We start from the raw sequence: 12,609 nt of genomic DNA on the forward strand, positions 1-12,609 counted from the left end.
AATATTTTCTATTGACAACTTTAACAACAGATTGAAAAATGCCAATCTAGCAAACACATACCAAACATATACATAATATTAACTATAACACTTACCGGTAATTAATATTTATTTCACAAACCAGATTTATGTGTATTTTGAGATTGTTTTCCTAGTCATTCATTATTTTCATGTAATGGTTTTAATTAGGAAAATTATATCTATTGATTTTCATTAGTCAAAAATTGCTGCCTCGCTTAAATGTTAATTCAGTCATCCTCAGTTGCTTCAGTGTACATACTGTATGTGTTTTGAATGAGTATATCAATTATTTCTGCTTCATGACCTTCATGCCTTTTTTTGCATGCACAGGCTAAAAGAAAGAAAAAAGAAGAAGCAGCCAATGCGAGAATATTGGAAGCTGAGAAACGAAACAAGGTGAACAAGAAGAGATTTATGAGCAAATTGTGTTTTTGTTACTGTTACCTCTGGTCTCAAACTCCATAAGTCAGCCCCTTCTCCTGCTCAACTGCCACAAATGTCCCCTATGCCCCAGACTCTCAGTCTTTGCCCATGCTTGTCTGCCCTGTATTGTGTTTGTTCCAATGTACTGCTAAAGAGATTCTCCTTGCCTTGGTTTGCCACTGTTATTAAAAGAAATTGTATCACCACCTTGCATTCTACATCTACATTCTAACTCTAAAAAGTAAAGCCAAGAGTCCTCGAACTTTTGCAGGCTATTGGCTAGTGGGATGTAGGCCAGCCATTTTTACACACTTATGAAAATATGTACCTTAGTGTGAAAATGTTTTGATTTCTAATCGAATGAATCTTGTTCCTGAAGGAGAAGGAGATGCGAAGATTGCAAGCTGTCATACTGAAGCACCAGGTGAGTATTTCGACCACATTACTTGAATAACCAGCACATAACTTGAATGTCTTGGAGATGGTGTCAAACTAATCATCATTTGTACAAAATATCCTGTCAATATATGCTTAGGGGCTCTTTGGTGTATTTTTATTTTTAGCTGACTTATAGTTCTGATTTTTCTTGCATTGATTTTCTTGTGTGTTTTTTTTTTCTATTCCTTAATACTTTGCCAACTCTTTCTACCAGGAGTTGGAGAGGCATAGACTAGATATGGTATGGGTATGTTTGTTTCTGTGCACTTAACAACATATTGTGAGTGTGTTGTGATAAACGGTTGTCATCATGGCAATGCCTCAAGTGTAGCATTGGCTGCAGTCATACTACATCCCTCTGCATGGCTTTTCAAGAACAGTGCACTGTCTACGTCTCTGCTGCTATTTGTCTCTCAGAGAAAATGCATCCATTATCTTCCCAATATGATTAAAATGTCTTGACTCCACAGAAATTATTCTGATAGCCTGAACTGAATAAATTTAGGTGCCTTTTTCTCTGCAGCATGTGAGCCACCTTTCCTTAACCATTTTACCATCTGGAAAAGTTGATATATAGTTTGTCTTCCTGCCAGTGATTTACAGCACTGAGTTAATGGAGGAGGTTAAGGACCAGAGTAAAATTTGTTAGTTTTCTAGTCGAGTGCAGCTGTGTCACTTCAAGTATATTCAAGCTATGAGTGTGGTAGTCTTCTAAAGTTTAGTTTTCACATTAAATAGAGTGGAGTTCAAATTTAAACATTTAAATTTAATTTCCTTGGCATCTTGATAGTTTCACATGACGTTATTCATCAGTCGACTGGAAATTCACTTCACTTTTCCTTTCCGCTGTATCACTCATTTCCCGCTGCTGACAGGTCAGAAACTCTCGGCCTATACCAGCTTTCAGTCTGCCACGCTCAGATTAATAGTCACTGTTTGTAACTTTGAGCTTATGCTTTCTGTCTACATCACTACCCTCATTTGCTTTTTGTTCATCGTTATGTTTCATTTGGTTGAACTCTTTACACTAAAACACAGTACAGTATGCAACGTTTTGATTGTGAGATGACTGTGACAGTGACCTGCGCTGCTTCTTCTACTGTGCATGTCAAATGGTTTTTACTCTGTGTTGCATCTGTGACCCTTTTTTCTGTTCATGAAATAATAGAAGCTGTAAACAGAGTAGAAACTATGTGTTTGTTATCTGCTAGGAGAGGGAAAGACGCAGGCAGCACATGATGCTCATGAAGGCTGTGGAGACCCGTAAGAAGGCAGAGGTGAGTTACTGCTGACTCGATCACATTTCCTTATTTCTGGTCATTCTTTCCTCCTGTCCGCTGCCACATTGTTTTACTGTGTTTCCTTTTCCTTTGTAATTACATGTGAAAGTGGTGCAGTCTGTAGTGGTGGGCCCCAATGACATTAATGTTTCAGTGTTTTAAATCTTTGCGAAATGTTTTGTTAATTCATCTCTCTTCGATGATTCAACACCACAGTGGTAATTAAGGTCATAGTTTTTGTTTTTATTGAGTGCACCTTCTGTAGAAGTCACCTACAATATCTGACCATACCACAATACCATGTGGCGCTGTGAATAACACTTTCTCTTGGCTTTAGGAGAAAGAGCGTCTGAAGAAAGAGAAGAAGGATGAGAAACGGTTAAACAAGGAGAGGAAACTGGAGCTCAGGCGACTGGAACTGGAAAAAGCGAAGGAGCTGAAGAAGCCAAATGAAGACATGTGTTTAGCAGATCATAAGGTATTCACACACTGTGGAGCTGTTGGCAGATGAAAATGAGAGTCCATATATATCATCACGGATAATCTCCATCTGTGGAGTGTGTGGAAAGACTGGATTTTCTACCAGGCCAGGGATTTTTTTGACATGGAAATCAATCAGTATAATCACTGTTGGAGCTATAGGCATGAAGATTAGAATTGCTTTTGACGAATTTATGGTTTCATTGTTTTCAGTTTCAGATGTACCAAAATAGATGCTTAATATCACTGAAAGCATCTGTAATTGATTAAAAGGAAAACAGGTGTAGGTCAAAATACTGCCACCAAGTGGCTACTGATACATTGATAACACCATTACTGATCAGATACTTGTAATCAGTAAATTCTGGGCTTGTATTCATAAAAATTTCTCTAACTGAACTAATGCAACAAATAATCTGAAACAAGTGACACATTAAAAAGACATTAAACACTTCTGTCAGATCGTTCTCTGTAAGCTGGTTATAGCAATGTTGTGAAAAAATCAGACTTAAAACCAACATAACATCTGTTTCTTTTGAATTCTTGGTGTACAGACACTAGCTGCAAATTGTTGACAGGTGCTGAATGTAACATTTTAATGTTGTAGTTTTAAAAATCTTGTTTGTATTTCTCCCCAGCGGCTTCCCGAGTTGTCACGTATCCCTGGCCTGGTCTTACCAGGAAGCACCTTCTCTGACTGCCTGATGGTGTTGCAGTTTCTGCGCAGTTTTGGAAAGGTCCTGGGATTAGACATGAATTTAAACATCCTTAACCTAAGTGACCTTCAAGAGGGGTTACTCAACATCGGGGATAGTATGGGCAAGGTGCAGGACCTGCTGGTGAGCATGCTCTCTGCAGCTGTGTGTGATCCTGGTATATCTGCAGGTCACAAGGTGAGAGTCTGTCACGAGTGTATGTGTGCACACATATACATACAAAACTTTTTGAAAACTCTTGAATGTGTTGATTCAGATTAACTATTGTACAAATGTCACTTTTCCCTGCTTCAGTTACTGACTTTCAGCATTAGTGGAGTTTTGCGTTATTCAAGATATTTAGGACAGAACTGACCGCAGGGACAGTATAGAGTAATACTTATAAGGGAATGTTGACAATATCCGTCCTTGTAACAGCATGATCAGTTTTTTTTTTTGTTTTTTTTTTTACTGGTGGGCTATTTTACTGGCTCTTCCCAGCATATTAATCAGAACACACGCTAAGCTTTATCAGTACTTTGGCTCTATGCACCCAAATGAAGAGTCTCTTAAGGAGGGTATAAGTGTTTAGAGCTCTTAGTACGCATATTAGGTTTAAACCTGAATTTTTATTCATCCCCCGTGCCCATTTCTCCATGCTGTGCAGTAGGGTATAATTATGCCTTTACATGATTTTACATAATCTTGCTCATAATAAGAGGCTGTCTCAAGCTGTTGTGTCTTGTGTCCACACCAAGAGAGAGATTGATCAAAGGACTTTAGATAGCCAGACTATCAACTTTAACATCAAGCATGTTTCATAATTATCCATACATGCTAAATGTTACCCAGACACATCCCAGGGGTCCTTTAAGTGCTTAGCATCAAAAAGAAATCATTGCTTAAAAGGACAGTGCTATACCAGACACCCACTGTGACCCTATTTTCTTGAGGTTGAAGTATACAAAACAGAATTCTTCTTTAATTTTAGTTGGGGCAAAATAACATTTGTTAAACACTGTGACTAAAGCCCATCCTTTAAACATTATTTTCTTTCAGAACAAAACCAGCTTGGGGGACCACTTGACTAATGTGGAGATCAATCGAGACAATGTGTCTGAGATCCTGCAGATCTACATGGAGGGCCACTGCGAGCAGACAGAGCTGGCTGCTCTGGCCCTCAGCCTCAGGACTAAGGCTTTTCAGGCCCACAGTCCATCTCAGAAGGCCTCCATGTTAGCATTCCTGGTTAATGAGCTCTGCTGCAGTAAAGCAGTGATCAGGTGAGGGACCTGCCTCCTTCTGACACTTATTGTTGTCTTTTGTGTTTGTCATTTGGCGCATGAAGCAAGCTTTCAGTTTTGTCCAGCAGTCATGTTAATGGACTAATCACAACAAAAGTACCGCTAAAATAAAACCAGGTGTTTTTGGGGCTCTGATATATTTGTGTCAAATAAATCATTTTTAATTTAAACTTAAAACTGGAATCACTGTATTGCTGCTCATCTGCATGAGTGGAAAATACTGACTTGTTTTATTCATGAGGGCTTAAATTTTGATGAAATAACAGAAGTATCAAAAGGAATATGACAAATCATGGTCTGAGCAGTTTCACAAGGTTGCATCAAACTACATGCCATTAATTTTTCATCAGTACCTGTAACACTATGAAACACATCTGGTGCCCACTGCAGTGTGCCGCCAAATGTGGCATGCACTTCCTATTAAACATAAAGGTCACAGAAACATCTTTTTCAATATTATACTTTGCAGTGAGATCGACAAAAACATAGATCACATGACCAACCTGAGGAAGGATAAGTGGGTTGTTGAGGGAAAACTTCGCAAGTGAGTATATTCTTCATTTTTTGTTAGTGAATGAGAGGGTGATGTCAAAATAACCTGGAATTCTTAACTGGTCAAATCTCAGAGGAATGTTGACTATAAAAGCTGAGGTTCATTTCTCCCCTGTCTATTTTTGTCTTCAAAGACTGAGGAGCATCCATGCCAAGAGGACAGGGAAGAGAGACAGCAGTGTGGGAGGAGAAGACAGCCACACCTTTGTCACCCCCACTGCCAGAAGCAAATGCAAGAGGAAAGAAGGGGACAGTGAGGAAGAAGAGGATGAGGATGATGACAGTGAAGACCAAGGAGAAGATGATGAGGAGGAGGAAGAAGATTCAGGGGGAAAGAAAGGGAAGAAAGCAGAGATATGTGAAGAGGAGGTCAGTAACAGCATGATGCTTTATACTGGTGCCAGCGGCTAAATCAGTGTTTGTTATAGTAAATGTCAGCCGGTCCACTGGTCTCACACTAATGAGATCCTTTCATCTAGGACGACAGTGTAGATTCAGCCAGCGTGGAGGAGCTGGAGAAACAGATTGAGAAAACATATAAGGTAAATTTAACCCTTTGAAACAGTTTTTTTTTTTACTCAAGATGAGCTCATCAGTGAATTTTATACATTATATTTCAAAATCTTGTATTTTGTGTCTCTTTAGCAACAGAGTCATATCAGACAGAAGCTGTTTGACTCATCTCACTCACTTCGGTCCATGATGTTTGGACAAGACCGCTACAAGAGGCGTTACTGGGTCCTCCCACAGTGCGGTAGCATCTTTGTTGAAGGCATGGAGAGCGGCGAAGGTGCAAAACCAAACCGATTGCTCAGTTTTTATTCACCTTTGTGTGGGATATAAATTTGAATGTTTTCTTTGTGCACTTTGTCTGAGCTGACTTTTAAATGTTACTCAGGTTATGAGGAGGTGGAGAAAGAGATGGAAAGACAGGAGACTGCTCAGATGACCAAGGTGAAGGAGGAGCAGCTGGAAGAGACAAAGAAGCCAATGGTATCCAGCCCAGCACAGAGCATGTACAGTGATGCAGCCTCACCAGAGAACCAGCAGGACAAAGACAGTCTCAATCTCTTCCTCCAGAAACCTGGCTCCCTATCTAAGCTCAGCAAACTCCTTGAAGTAGCCAAAATGGCTCGAGAATCAGACTCCAGTTCTCATAACAGTCACTCTGTTAAGATCCCTACCACTGCATCTTATCTCTCACATCCCATCTCTCAGACAGGAATATCCCCGCAACCTACAACCCCTCAGCAGGGACTCGCAGATAAAACAGATACTTCAGTGCCATCTCTGCTCAGCGCCCCCCAGCTCAAAAGCAGTCCCTGGATAACCTGCAGCCCTCAGTCTGTCCTTCATGAGGACCACCTGTCCAAGATATTGACAGAAAAGAGCAACCAGTGGTTTAGCCTCTTGCCTCGCTCTCCTTGCGACGAGTCCTCTGTAACCTCTGGCTCCAGTCCTCAAGCCTCCTCCTGTTCTCCACAGACCATGAGCACCAAATCTCCCTCCTCCCTCTCCCCTAATCCCCTTGCTACAGCCAGCTACAACGCTCCTGCTGGGATCAATAATATACAGTTGTCTGTCCTTCAGGTCAGTGGATAACTGGCTGGGATATCTCCATCCCAGTCACAATTATATCAGATCACGCTGTGCATTTTTTAGAACACTGACAAATGTTGCAAGTATTATTTCGTACTGCATGAACATTTCCTCCTGTTGTAAACGCCTATGAAACTCTTAGCTTTTTGTTGCAGCGATTGTCTTTTACATTATGCATGTGGTAGTGGCATAAAATTGTCATCTCATCATAATTCAGAGTGTGTGTATTCTTCCTCTCAGCAAGTGAAGTCTGGCATTCATCAAAGCAGACTGACACTGTGTGACGTGTCCAGTGCAGCGACAAGTCCCAGCCTGCCCTTCCCTGGCACTTCTCTACCACCCATGCTGGATCTGGCCTCCCAGCATGCAGAGGGTAACGGGAACAGGGTCCTCTTCCCGGTGAATAACAACACTGTCAACAAGAGTGAGACCCCAGAGGCCCTGAGTGACAAGCTCCCTTGTGCTTCATTCCCTGCTGCGGACCCTAGACCTCAGCCTATCCCCGAGGGTAAGAGTGGCTCGCTGCCAATACGCACAAGTGAAAAATGCTGGACTAAAGATATTCACTGCCCAGACAGTACTAGAATACATGCTGTGATGACTGTCACCCAGTTACACAACTTCCCCATGTTGCTAAAATTAAGTGATTATGTGACAATAGTTTTTAATTCTGTGCTGTGTGTGTGTTGGCAGAGATGCTCCATGGTTGGTGGCGAGTGTCAGACATGCAGGAACTGCACAGTCTGGTCAAGGCCCTCCATAACCGAGGCATCAGAGAGAAGGCTTTGCAGAAACAGTTACAAAAACATATGGAGTATATGACCCAGCTCTATGCCAACAGCAAAGATGGTGTGTCCACATCTCCTCTGCTCACTTCGAGTCATGATTCAACAGACCTTCAGTGATATAAATGAACAACATATTGTTATTTCATCTTTTAAGATGTGTGACTTGCTTGCCTTATATGAATATGTATGAATACGTAGCTTGTTATAGGCAGTAATTTGCCATAATGTCTGTATGTATGTTTGGGGGCAGCGATCGATGTGGCAGAGCTGGAGAAGGAGGAGGTGAGTCTGGAGACGGTGGAGAGTTGGTGTGTTGAAGAGCAGGCCATGGAGGTGGACATCAGCCTGCTGCAGCAGGTTGAGGAGCTGGAGGGAAAAGTCATCTCTGCCGGCCTGCAGGCCAAGGTACAGACATGGAAACACCCTGCACTTTCATCTACTTACATTTCACACATATAAGGAACCTCTGTGTGTCACCAAATGCCATTTTGTGATGACCATATATATCGCTACTTTATCGCTCAGGGTTGGATGCACCCAGAGCCCCAATCAGAGAGAGAGGATCTGGTCTATCATGAGCACAAGCTCCACTCTTCCCTGGCTCCGGAGAACAAGGGTCAAACAGAAAGCAGCCCAGAGGAACTTCCTGGCGCTGTGGTGCGACGGCCTAACAATCCCCTTGACATAGCTGTCATTAGGCTGGCAGAGCTGGAGAGGAACATCGAGCGAAGGTACCCAAAGAGAAACCTCAAATACAAACATTCAGATCAGATCAGATAATGTCAAGTAATTTCTAACTATGTATGATGCATCACAATACTGTGATGAAGTACTGACATCTTCAATGCGCAATGTACAGTTCATTTTACATATAAAGCATAGCTGCTTAAAACTTAACTGTTTTCCCCTTTACTTATTTTCTCAGTGGTTGATGTTTGTTATTGGCTGTCATCATTCAGCTTGATGAAGTTAACAGTGTATGTGTGACGCAAAACAGTACAGTAATACTGCAGTCGTACTTTCTGTAACCTCAAATCAGTGAGGAGGAGGTGGCCCCTGGGATGAGGTTGTGGCGTAAAGCCCTCAGTGAAGTCCGCAGCTCGGCTCAGCTGTCACTCTGCATTCGGCAGCTGCAAAAATCCATTGCTTGGGAACGGTCCATCATGAAAGTGGTTAGTGATGCCTCATTTCTCTCTCTCCCTCTGTCAAAGATTTGTTTTTATCTACAACAGTTGTATTATAACTAAATTTAAAGACCAATTCATATCTCACACTACAAATACTCCTCTGTATGAAGATCAAACGGTGCATTCATGCGTGGCTTCTCATTTAATTTGATTTTAAAAAAGATGTTATTTGATTGATTGGTTAACTAATTTTTTGATAAATTAAAAAAAAACTTATTATGCATGCTTTTAACATTAAGAATAAAACAAAGCTTAAGCGTTCTTAAGGGGGTATACGAGAAACAGAAGAAATTAAAGGTATGCTAGCAGCATCAATTTACAATGCATCATCACCAGGAAACAACAGTATAAGACAATAGCACAATCAGCAGCAAATCAGCATCATTCAATATGTCTGGCTGCACAGAACTGCACAAATCACACAATTTCATAGTGATTGATGGAAAAATAATGGGATGAATATACCTTACCACTATATGTTTGATGCACAGTATCTCGGATTGCATTTTCTTAACTACATATATTTTGGTGTGTTTCCAGCACTGTCAGCTCTGTCAGAAGGGGGATAACGAAGAACTGCTCTTACTTTGTGACGGCTGTGACAAAGGCTGCCACACATATTGCCATAAACCCAAGATCACCACAGTACCTGATGGTGACTGGTTTTGTCCCGCCTGTGTTGCAAAGGTACACCAGCATGCCCTGAGTGGTTTTATTCACAGAGCTGAGACTCTCTTTTGTCATTTATTTCATAAAACCTCATAGTTGTGTAAATCTAAAGGGCCTTAATCTGTGTAATTGTCAAATGACGACTTAATTGTATCACATGTACAGATCCAATTCTTTTAACCTGTTAGCCACTTCCTAGTAACAGTCGCAACTCTTCTTGGGGTCCCCACAAGTTAAATTAGCTGACTTGAATATGATATGTTTTGTGTGGCTCTAAACCAGTCGCCTGTGTGTTCTTTCAGGAAAGTGGTCAATCCCCCCGGAGTAGGAAGCAACAGAGCCGAACAGCTGGAGGAGGGAAGAAAGGCAGTGAGGTAAAACGAAACAGCAAGCCACCTGTGGTAGGAGAGCTCATCAAAGAGGAGGCTGCCAGCAGCCACAGCGTGCCAAAGAAGGGTACCAAGGAGTTCAAGAAGAGGAAAGGAGACGACAGCCCCCTTAGCTCCCAGGCCAAACATGACAGCCCTGTATGCTGTGCAAAAAAAGCCAAAACGGCCAGAGACAGCACAAATGGGTTGGCAATGTGCAGGTAGTTATGAACACGCACTCACTGTTTACATAGGACCCATCAGCATTTATTTTACCGCATCTCATTGTTTAAATAAAAATGTAAGTTTCAGATGAGCTTCTGTGAAAACATGTACACAACAATCATCCTTCAGAATCTCCAAAACATCGGTTTTAGCATGTTTAGTTCATATTGTATTAAGTCCTTAAATCTGGCGATAATGTTTCAACGGTGTTCTTAAACAGCTGATGATATTTGCGGTGCAAAAGGCTCAGCTCTTTCTGCTGCTTCTTTCCTCCAGAGTGCTGCTGGCTGAGCTAGAGGCCCATCAGGACGCCTGGCCCTTTCTCACACCGGTCAACCACAAAGCTGTACCTGGATACAGAAAAGTCATCAAGAAGCCCATGGACTTCTCCACCATCAGAGAAAAACTCACCAACAACCAGTATGTTAGAGTTACTGTTACAGTGTTTCTTTAAGCAGACATATGTAAGTTTTCCATGTGTATTTCATGTGCGTAAACCTTCTATGTATTTCATAATGTCTCATTTTTTAATTGGATGCTGCATATGAATGAAAATTCAGACCATTTCTAATGATTGCAGGTACTTAAATCTGGAGACTTTCATCATTGACGTGAACCTGGTTTTTGATAACTGTGAAAAATTCAATGAAGACGATTCAGAAATCGGGCGAGCCGGCCACAACATGAGGCGATTCTTTGACAAACGATGGACTGAACTGCTGAAATAAAAAAAAATCAATGTGGACTTTCTGCGCTACTCTCTACATATCAGACTTCCTCTTTGGTGTTGAAGGCCTTTTCTTCACTTGCGACACTAAATCAGTATACAGTTATAATAACACTGATGTGCAATGTGAAAGGACAAACACTCCTGCATTAGCATTGGATTAGTATGTTCGAGTGCAATATTGTTTTCTTTTTCAAAACGCACTGACTCTTAGACTAAATATTGTATTTGGGAATCAAAGATTTCCACTGTAGATAGGTCATTGACTTTTTTTTTTTATCATCAGCCCTGCAGTATAGCTTTGTGTATATGTGTATTTATTTTTCAAGTATTTAAGTTTTAGTCTTTTCTAAGAAAAAGTAGGAAATGGCACACAGCTTTAACAAAATCTAGAGATTGTTGAATGGACTATTGAACAAGTCAGTCAAAAAAATGAATTGTTTACAGCATTGTGACTATAGGGTCCCAGCAGTACTACTGTTCCTTTCCATTTGTGAGTTAACTATAACAATACAAGGAGGTATCACTGAGACATGAATAGTGTTCATTTCTGTCACTATTTACAAGCCTCATTTCTAAAATGTATAGTGTGTACATACAAAACAGTCTTGTTGGTTATGCTGTCAATGCATAAGGATGATTGTAGCATTTAATACAGTATATGTCTTACACATTGCCTGTGCTGAATATCCACTCAAACACTGTGGTCTCCTCAGTATTGTAGTGCCTGACCTCTGACCTCTGAACAGTGTATGGAGCAGTGGGAGTATTTTTTGTTTTGTTTTGTCTTTCTTTTTCTATTTTCAGTGTGTGTACTGTGTGTCCTGCACAATATACTGTAAGAAGCCTTCACACAAAAATGTAAAATTCTAAAGAGCTTTTCCTCTGACCTGAATTGATGTGGTGCATGGTGTGTTTCATCTCCCACCCCATGGACAGACGTGCACTGGGCTTTAATCCAGCTGAGAGCCGGACAGAGTCACGGTCCGCTGGAGGCGTCTCACGACAGCTGAAGTCAGAAGACTTGAAGTAACTGTATTTTATTATGAATATTATGAAATGAGTAGCAACTTTTGTAGGAATATTATTTTTAAACAGTGGATGTTTGGCACGGATAAAATAAACCTGTTTTGTTTTTTTTTTTCTCAAAATAACTCTATTAAGCACTCACTATGTCATTCTTTTTAGCCATTTTTTTTAAAGTATGGAAGCTAATGGTTGTCTGGCAATTTTTAATAATAATTTTTGAATCGTCTAAAATTGACTTACAGCATTAGTGCCAGTGGTGAAATGTAAATAACTTCATTCACTATAATGATACTAAAAGTACACTTTGGAGGCACTCTTGAGTATTTACATTTGTACTTCTACACCACTTCATAGGGAAATATTGTGCTTTTCACTTCTCTTCTACTGCTTACTTTAATTTCACAGCTATAGTCACTGGGTTATTCAGCAGATTTAAATCTACAAACAAATCACGGTCTACAAATAAAATATAATGCAGTTATAGATATAATTACCTAACAAAATATAAAGTAGGTACAGACAGATCCACTGAAAATAGCCATTCTGAATTATAAGTTAAACTTCTTTATACTAAAAGTAATTTGTTTCTAACGACACTTACTATTTTAAATTGGGTGACGTTAGTTTTAGGATTGGAGCCATTTCACTTCTACTCAGTGCATTTTAGTGACAGCTATTGTGGAGTAGTGAAGGGACTGTAAATATAATGAAATCAAGTCTGTTCAGTAAAAGGAGTTTCACACTGTAAATAGACAAAAAAAAAATCGACTATGAACATTGTGTAACTCAACAACTCACCATCACATGACTGATAACGGCGCTGA

The 12,609-nt window shown here is 40.5% G+C and overlaps 1 protein-coding gene across 5 annotated transcripts in view; it reads left to right on the top strand.

Annotated features, from left to right (window-relative positions):
- Positions 1-11,027, top strand: part of LOC121194320 (bromodomain adjacent to zinc finger domain protein 2B) — a 47,960-nt gene extending 36,933 nt beyond the window's left edge. For 2 of the 5 annotated variants that reach the window (XM_041057132.1, XM_041057135.1), the window contains 21 exons: positions 352-417; positions 824-868; positions 1,097-1,129; positions 2,094-2,159; positions 2,500-2,640; positions 3,281-3,535; positions 4,397-4,620; positions 5,111-5,185; positions 5,328-5,562; positions 5,673-5,735; positions 5,839-5,983; positions 6,092-6,783; positions 7,033-7,300; positions 7,486-7,641; positions 7,831-7,985; positions 8,106-8,311; positions 8,620-8,752; positions 9,308-9,454; positions 9,739-10,025; positions 10,306-10,449; positions 10,610-11,027. In XM_041057132.1, coding sequence (XP_040913066.1) covers positions 352-417; positions 824-868; positions 1,097-1,129; positions 2,094-2,159; positions 2,500-2,640; positions 3,281-3,535; positions 4,397-4,620; positions 5,111-5,185; positions 5,328-5,562; positions 5,673-5,735; positions 5,839-5,983; positions 6,092-6,783; positions 7,033-7,300; positions 7,486-7,641; positions 7,831-7,985; positions 8,106-8,311; positions 8,620-8,752; positions 9,308-9,454; positions 9,739-10,025; positions 10,306-10,449; positions 10,610-10,757 — 3,684 coding nt within the window. In that variant the 3' untranslated portion in view covers positions 10,758-11,027. The remainder of the gene's footprint in view (positions 1-351; positions 418-823; positions 869-1,096; positions 1,130-2,093; positions 2,160-2,499; positions 2,641-3,280; positions 3,536-4,396; positions 4,621-5,110; positions 5,186-5,327; positions 5,563-5,672; positions 5,736-5,838; positions 5,984-6,091; positions 6,784-7,032; positions 7,301-7,485; positions 7,642-7,830; positions 7,986-8,105; positions 8,312-8,619; positions 8,753-9,307; positions 9,455-9,738; positions 10,026-10,305; positions 10,450-10,609) is intronic. The other 3 variants (XM_041057134.1, XM_041057136.1, XM_041057133.1) reach the window with 2 other exon arrangements.
- Positions 11,028-12,609: the final 1,582 nt, after the last annotated feature.

This window comes from Toxotes jaculatrix, chromosome 15, assembly GCF_017976425.1.
Source record: "Toxotes jaculatrix isolate fToxJac2 chromosome 15, fToxJac2.pri, whole genome shotgun sequence".
Lineage (NCBI taxonomy): Eukaryota > Metazoa > Chordata > Actinopteri > Toxotidae > Toxotes > Toxotes jaculatrix.